The 8,475-nt window shown below is 34.8% G+C and overlaps 2 protein-coding genes and 1 long non-coding RNA gene across 3 annotated transcripts; all 3 read right to left on the bottom strand.

The window, feature by feature from the left end:
• Positions 1-3,447: 3,447 nt before the first annotated feature.
• LOC129572667 (uncharacterized) lies at positions 3,448-4,949 on the bottom strand. Its single transcript, XM_055452677.1, has 4 exons — positions 4,818-4,949; positions 4,452-4,737; positions 4,290-4,362; positions 3,448-4,194 (listed from the first exon to the last, which is right to left on the bottom strand). The coding sequence occupies exons 1-4, from the start codon at positions 4,876-4,878 to the stop codon at positions 3,841-3,843; spliced, it is 774 nt and encodes a 257-aa protein (XP_055308652.1). The 5' UTR covers positions 4,879-4,949; the 3' UTR covers positions 3,448-3,840.
• Positions 4,950-5,888: 939 nt separating this feature from the next.
• Positions 5,889-6,831, bottom strand: LOC129572666 (46 kDa FK506-binding nuclear protein-like). The gene is made up of 3 exons (XM_055452676.1): positions 6,822-6,831; positions 6,304-6,752; positions 5,889-6,236 (listed from the first exon to the last, which is right to left on the bottom strand). The coding sequence occupies exons 1-3, from the start codon at positions 6,829-6,831 to the stop codon at positions 5,889-5,891; spliced, it is 807 nt and encodes a 268-aa protein (XP_055308651.1).
• Positions 6,832-7,140: 309 nt separating this feature from the next.
• LOC129572668 (uncharacterized) lies at positions 7,141-7,650 on the bottom strand. The gene is made up of 3 exons (XR_008688477.1): positions 7,591-7,650; positions 7,428-7,526; positions 7,141-7,358 (listed from the first exon to the last, which is right to left on the bottom strand). It is a non-coding gene; the product is annotated as an uncharacterized LOC129572668 (long non-coding RNA).
• Positions 7,651-8,475: the final 825 nt, after the last annotated feature.

The following is an 8,475-nucleotide window of genomic DNA, read 5'->3' as shown; positions in this document are numbered from 1 at the left end:
GAAAATAATTGAATCCAAATTCACTATGAGGTACAAGCTAACCTCAACTTTTATGGTTTATGCTCAAATCGAATGGATATTTAATGAAAGAACACTGTTCGAACAATCCTAATTTGTACCCACCAACGGATTTGCTTGAGCGCAGACGATTGTTTTCCATTTTTTTCGATGATTGTTTCCAATTTGCTGCTGTATGGTGATTATGCACTTTTTGTGTCAGATTAATATGTGATTATGCTCTTTCTGCGTCTGATAATTGAAATATCAATTCACTCTGAAGTTGATTGCTATACAAACTGTCAAACTTCACGTCAATAGGTCACGTGTTGATTGGAACGTGAGTTCTATATTCGTGAATAAAATATTCATGCAAAGTGTGAGATGATATATTATAATACGTTCTTTATTTTTTCGATATCGTGGAATGATAGTATGTTCATCATTTTTCAAATGAATCATTTATACAATATTGGATTTCCATTTGGATCAGTCATCACTTGATTTTGGTACTGATTCTGAATGGAATGATATTGTACATTTTGAATTGGAATATGTTGAATTAGGTGTTGGTTCGCTGGTTGGTTCGCTTTTTGGTTCGAGTGTTGGTTCGCTTGTTGGGGTGGTGGAAAAGATACGTAATTAAATGCGTCGTACCGTGGTGGTATCATATGATTTTGTTGTTGCGATTTTGTATCCGCAGCCGACTGACCAGCCCCAGTGTTTGGTTGACCAGACCCAGTGTTAGCACCGTTATTTACAGCGCCTGCAGGAGTAGCATTTCCGCGCTTGCTTTTTGAATTGGTATTTCCACCAAGGTATGCATATTTCAGAACTGTGTATTTGATATCATGTTCACATTGGTCTGCTGAATATGCTTGATCAGCAATCGTACACAATCGCGTAATGATGGAGAGAGTTTGCTTTTTCTCTTTCAAAGGAATTTTTTTTTGTGCATTAGTAGCACTTCGTCCAGTCCATGTGATGCCTCTCAAAAATTCCTTCTCAAACAAACATTCAAAGAGAGCAACCAAAACTCTCACCCCATTTGATTTTCCATTTGTTCCGCCAATGATATGTAGGGCACCAAACTGAAAATAAATTAAAAAAACATCTTTTCAAACTCTTTCAGGAATCCCATCATAATTGCTCAATTACCACTTCTGTTTCAAATTCTATTTTCAACAGTTCAAATTCGAAATTGTTGAGTGCTTCGATGCTTTTTAATGGTAGACCAAGTTTAATCAACAATTGCTTATCAGGTTTTTGGAGTTTGACTTGTTTTTTCGTTTCTAGTGTTACTTCGATATCGGTGACCCTGTTGTTAAGGACTTTTAATTGCGCTCCAATGTCGCAAAGTTTTTTGTATATGATTTTCTCTCCTGGAGAGAACACAGAAAGATCAACAGCATTGGAAGTGGCTGACACTGTATCCCGAACATCTGACAGTGCATCCGCAATACCAGCCAACCTATCAGCTTCGTGGAAATCATCGTCGTTTCCCAAATCACATTCACGGCTCCCGTATCGCTCCGGCTCCTTTCTTATCCGTTTTGATGATTGTTCTTTGTCTTTGGATTGCGTTTTGTTCGACATCGCTGCTGTCGTCGATGAATCATTTTTTTCCGGTGAAGGCATTTTTCAAGTTAGAAAATATATATTATATATATAAATAGTTCAGATAAAACTAAAACGATATGAAACAAACACACAGTATAGGACGTCACGTTTCATTGAAAAAAATAATGCGAACTACTTTTATAATGAAGCAAATGTCATTGCTTGGTTGTATACATTTGCATGACATCTATGTGTATATTTTTGTCTCCAAGATGGCAGCACTTGCAAGAGTCATATGTTTATGAAAATAAAATTCAATCCAGAAATAGATTTGAAATATTATTTAACTTTATTTTATTCATTGTTTCTATTTTGCGAAAATTGAATAAGTCATATAAGTAGCCATTTATCAATCGATACGGAATACGGTCCAATTGATCATAATATTTGTTCAAACCATGCAGCGCTTGCAAGAGAATTGATATGATTCACTTCATTTTATTGACACAGCCAAAATCTGGCTGAATAATTTAGTTTTGCAGGAAAATGACTCCAAAAGTCATGAAAAACGTGATCTTTTCCTGTTTATATACAATTAGTGTACAATTATATGAGTTGACTGATACATAAAATTAAACCTGAACATTGAAATGAATGTAGGTAGCTGCATGTCAACGGTCCATATAGCTCAACTTAAACGTATAAAAATTAAAGGAAGAAAATCTAAGCTCCTTCCATGTTGAGCTATTTGAAGAATCATTGAAAATTGATGAATATTTTGTTAAAATTTTGTTAAAATATCTAAATTCACATAGTCATCTGACTTATTTGGGATAAAAACCTATATTTCGTAACCATTTGAAAGAGCCTCACTATGTACTTTGCACTGGTTCGATTCAATGGCAATAGTGTGGCTCCTTCATCGCAATAAGTCAAACGACTATGTTTGATTATGAATGGTTATAAAATAGTTGTCAAAACCAGCTGATTTCAGATGCATATTTAAACGCCCGTACATAAACCAGATAAAATAAAAATTAAAAAGAAAACATGAACAACATAGCATAGACAACAAAGAGAAAATAAAGACGTAATAAATTTTGAAAGATCAAAATATGCCGTTCCTTCGTATTTAATTTTATTTAACACCGCCAAGCTCTGGCTGAATATATTGTAATGAATAGAGGTGTGGCCGGAAAAGAGTGCAAGACTGTTACATCAATTTGTATTTGGTTACAATGATTTATAATAACAATAACTATCAGTTCTCGCCTCGTTAAAAACCTGGCTCTTTTCGTAATCTTATCAGCATTTACACAAGTAGGGCATGGAAACAAAAACACAGTCATACAACCAAGATGGAAATGCTTGATAGTAGTAGTCAGATAATTATCAGTTCCGTGAAAAATGATAAGAACAAACGCGTTTTTTCGCGGTTTTCAGCGGTTTCTCGCGTATTCCGCGAAACTGATAGGAGATAACAAGATGGTTTTCGGCAAAGTTGTAGAGCAGCTTGAGTACTACAACTTCGCCATAGACATCAAGTCGTTATCTCTTATCAGTTACGCGGAAACCGCGAAAACCGCGAATTTTTTCTTATCATTTTTTCGCGTAACTGATAAGAGATAAGCAATATTTGTTGCAGCAAAATTATAGCAAACCTCGAGTATTACAACTTTGCCTCAGACACTATTTTGTTATCTCTTTTCACAGTCCAGATTTCATATGAAGTATCGATGGGGCCCTGAAGTCCCCAAAGAACAGATATAGGTAAAAAGTGTGAAGAACCGTGAAAGTGTTAAACAACTGAGATCATCATCTATGTGAATCTATCGAAAATCAAACAAATTGGAGTTTCATTGAAGTAAAACGATTTGGATGTATTGAAAAATAAATTCGATTACATGAAGCATCGAAATGGTCTGAAGAAAAAGAAATCCATTGACTTAATCCTACAATAATGTTTCATATATTTTTTTGAAGGAAAATCTTTCTGAAAATTGTTATTTTATGTTACCATACATGTATTTTTTGCCTCAGCTCAAACAAACGTAATTTTTATTTCAAATCTATTTTGATCAAATATGTTTTGAGCTTACAAAAAAGCTATCAACGCTTTCTACGTTGCGATATGAGTTCATATTTCTTTAGCACGACATGGTCATAGGTTTTGACTCACTACTAAAACTCTATTGATAAATATTCAGTGGAAAAAATGATAAATGTTCATGTAATGAGTTGTTGTAAGCTCCACATATGAGTTTACTAATATTATCAATAATGCTATTGAGTATTACAAAGCGATGAATCCAAAATGTTGTGTAACGTTACGTCAAAAAAGACAGTTGAATTTGGTGGAATGATCGGGGGGAAGCCTCGCTTGCCATAAGCTGCTTCTGGTGGACAAACGAGACGTCGTTTTGTTCCAATCTTCATTCCGATGATGCCAACATTCCAGGCTTTGAAATTATTGCTCGATCCCAAAGTAATTGTTATCGGCGGTTCTTCTGTATGTTTTATGACTGCTTCTTCCTCCTCGTTAAGTCGTGTTTCGTAGAAAATAGATATTTCCTCGCCCAATTTGGCCTCGTTGCCAAATCCAACTGCAAGTTCTTTAGACTTTACGCCATCAGACAACTGTAAATTAGAAATAAATTTATGTTAAAACCAGTTATTTCAACGACCCTCCAGGCGACATCCTCTGATTCTTCAAATCCTTTTATATTTATTACCTCTGTCCACTGAGGAACGTCTTTAGCTGTAGTCTTTTCTTTCGTTAGTAGTTCCATTCCCGATGAACGTTCGCTGAAGAAAAAGAATAAATGTATTTTATCAACACGAACAGAAATCAAATTCAAATTTAAATCAAATTGATTTTCACAAGCAAAAGTTACCCAAGAATGAATTCTATGGCCGAATAGCCAACCAAGTGTATATCCGCATCACCTTCACAATACAATTCGATATCCACAGGTGGGCTGAATGTAAGATTCAGGCTGATTTGGGGATTGTTTCGATTTATGACTGCCAACAAATTCTCTTTATCGCTATTTTTATTGAGCAGCCAAAGCTGATTTTCTGTTTTCTTCCCCTTCGTTTTATCTAAGCACAAACTGGTGATATGCAATCTTTCTCCTGGCATTTTTATGGTAGATATGCATCCTGCACCAACACACACACCTATAATTATAATTAAATTATAGTTAATTAACATATGAATTTAACAAAGAAAGTGAAAGAAAATTCATTAAAATATTTACCGAAAATTTTTTTCATCACTGACGTTCGATATGAGTTGATGCTTGACAACAGAGCGAACATTAACAGTGACACATAACCAAACTTTTTACATCACTTCATCTTTCGAAAACAACATTACAACGCAATGCGATGCGCATGTATAAGTGTATCGTTTTCATGTATTCTTTACTCACAGCTCGATAGCAGTGAATATATTCAGGGCTCCCATATGCTTGCTGTGCGGTGAAATATACAACGCGGCGGGCTGTGTGCGGGATATAATTCAGAGCACGATAAAGCATTAGCGAGAGCAGTGCAGCGCTATGTAGTACTCTCGCTCTAACACACATCTTTATGTGTATACGGATTGAGCGGAACGGTTAGAGAGCCAATACATAGATATTTGCAACAGACTAGTGTACTCAGTCGTAGTAGCCTGCGTACGAGTGTATCTATGTATTGGCTCTCTAACCGTTCCGCTAAATCCGTATACACATAAAGATGTGTGTTAGAGCGAGAGTAGTACAAAGCGCTGCACTGCTCTCACTAATGCTTTATCGTGCATCATATTTTGAATTTGACACTGCATTAACGAGTGACACTGCATTATGTTGAGCAAATAATTTATTCAGAACAATTTATTCTATTCAACAACTGAGATCACCATCTATGTGAATCTATTGAAAATCAAACAAATTGGAGTTTCATTGAAGTAAAACGATTTGGATGTATTGAAAAATAAATTCGATTACATGAAGCATCGATATGGTCTGAGGAAAAAGAAATCCATTGACTTAATCCTACAATAATGTTTCATATATTTTTTTGAAAGAAAATCTTTTTGAAAATTGTTATTTTACGTTACCATACATGTATTTTTTGCATAAGTTCAAACAAACGTAATTTTTATTTCAAATCTATTTTGATCAAATATGTTTTGAGCTTACAAATAATTTCGTAATACGGTTTGCCTTCAAAGTTTGAGTTCACAGTATGTACTGCATTTTGTTATATTTTTTTATATTATCGATAAATATCGCAAGTTATCAACTTAACGTAGAAAAACGACGTGAGTTCATATTCATTAAAACTCAATTGATTTCCTTCACCATGATAGTCGAATATATGACAGAATTGGCAGGTACAAGCTGTGGTATACCGTTTTCGCCGTATGCAACATTTGCTTGAGAGGTAATTTGACGCTTTCCACCGACTTTCATTCCCTTTATCCCGATATTCCAACCTTGAATTACATCCTCACTTCCTAGCATAAAATCAAAGCCAGCGCTGTCTTCTTCAGTCATTTTCACGTAAGCCATGCCATCAGGTTCAAACCGATTTTCAAAGTAAATCTTCAGTTTATCGCCGTATTTCGCCTTTTTTCTGCCTTTACCAAGCTCCAAATCTAGCACTGCAACGTTTTCATCCTGTAATTTTTCCTATTTCATACAAAAGGAGAAAAATTATCGATATTAAATAATATAAATCTCAAAATGTTCTAAATACCTGGGTATCCAAATCGGTTCGCACGTTTTTCTGAGCGTTTGTCTTGCTATTGCCCTCCGCGTCCTTTTCGTCGTTAGCATTATTTTTATTGTGCTCCTTGTTTTTCTGCTCGAAATCATCATTTGCTTTGTCAATTTTTGCATTAGGCGCCTCATCTGGAGGAGCTCCTCCACCATATTCATCGGCAATAAAAAATCCCGATAGATGAACCTCACCATTTCCTTTGGTATGAAACTTAACTTTCTTATTCGCTTTGAATGCCAGCACGAGAGGAGTTTGTGGAATGTTTTGACTCAAAGTGGCCACCAATGTGTTTTTATGGTGTATTCGTACAAACAACTGAACAAAACCATCGGTTGTCAATGTTGTTGTATCCAACGCTGCGTGTGATACATGTAACGATATTTCTGGACGTTCAACCAAATCTTTTCCATCGCTCACAATCCCACCTATATTTAAAAATATGTTTTTTATTCATTGTTAATGCTAAAAAAATGAATCAGTAAAAAATTCTTTACTCCAAAACATTTTGCTGAAATTTGTGTGTTCTGACGATCTGTTTACAAACTGAAGTTTAGAGCTGTCATATTTCGAATTTGACACTGCACTAACGATACACTGTGTTGCACGAGCAGTGTATGGATACTAAATTGATTTTGACGTTTCAGTTCCGAATTCTGGGAACACTGTATGGTCGATATTTTTGAATTCGAAATGAATAATATTTTTAAGTTTTATACAGTTTTTATTTGTAAGCGATTTAATGATAGTTTTCTTAACAAAATGAATTTTTGATGAATGGAACTTTTTCAAAAAGATCAACGAAATTTCGCTCCTTCTCCAGTGTACACGAATGGTACGGGGCCGTTGTTATTCATCCACTTTAAATGATATTTGTTGGTGTGTTGTTTGAAATTCGAAAGGTTTTGATACGTCTTCGTACAAAGACGGCATTTTAAACGATTCTTGAGTTTTTTCGCTTCATGAAGCTTCAAATGTCGGTTGAAGTTGCTCGTCTTTGAATGAAATTGCTTAAAACATGTTGGACATGTGCGCTGTAATAATAAAGAAGAACTTTTTATTAATCAAACCAATCTATATGTATAGACATGTAATTTGCTCACAGATTTATTTTTTTCGTTGTTGATCGATTGTTCGACACTGATTATTTGACCTTTTGCACTTATTTCCGCCCATCTTTTAAATGCTAAGTAGCCGAAGCCCTGAAAAATTAATTGCAACTGCCAAAATTTCACGATTTAATTATTTAATATTGAAATTTCATACCAAGTGGCTAAGGAACGAGTTTTTCGTCACAACCATGTTGTTGCGTGTTTATCGCCGTTTGAGTGTTATGCTATAGTGACGTTAAGCTGTCAGTTGAAAAAGAATGAGTACTATGTTGATCGCAGGGTTGTATTTAAGTTACAAGTCAAACAATAATTGAATTTTTTTGTTTGAGGATTCGCAGATCATATCTATATATTTGATTTGATTTAATTTCTTGATTTTATAAACATATTCATATGCGCTTAAGGAGCCACACTATGTACATTGTACATTGCACTGGTTCTATTGGTGAAATTATTTTTGTAGATTCAGACAATTTATAATGGAAATTATAATAGTGGCATAATTTCTGAGTAGCACGGTAGTAATTTATGTGGACTAAATTCCTAGGAACAGTTCCGGCCGGAACTATTTCTACAGAAATTGTTCCCTATTCTAATCAGAAATTTTTATGCCAGGAATAAGTCTATTGCGCCCACACTATTCTCAATCTCATCCATATAACCCTACATTATGCATATGTATGCCTAATATAGGCCTCTCAAGCAATGAATTAACATAGAAATTGTGCCTGAATATTGCTGAGTTATTGTAGGCCTAATATGTGCTTCTCATTTGAATTACATTGAACTTATAGACACACAATAAAACATAAACAGACCTATATTAGGCATATGGATAGCATAATATAGGCCTGTTTATTTTCTATTGTGTGTCTATAAGTTCAATGTAATTCAAATGAGAAGCACATATTGGGCCTACAATAACTCAGCAATATTCAGGCACAATTTCTAATGTTAATTCATTACTTGAAAGGCATACATATGCACAATGTAGGGTTATATGGCATGCATATATTTATAGTGAGGATGGCCCATTGGG

Source organism: Sitodiplosis mosellana, unplaced genomic scaffold (genome assembly GCF_009176505.1).
Source record: "Sitodiplosis mosellana isolate CC-2019 unplaced genomic scaffold, AAFC_SMos_1.0 Smas_scaffold_5362, whole genome shotgun sequence".
Lineage (NCBI taxonomy): Eukaryota > Metazoa > Arthropoda > Insecta > Diptera > Cecidomyiidae > Sitodiplosis > Sitodiplosis mosellana.
Note: the sequence above shows the minus strand (reverse complement) of the source record. Positions and strands in the feature narration are given on the sequence as shown.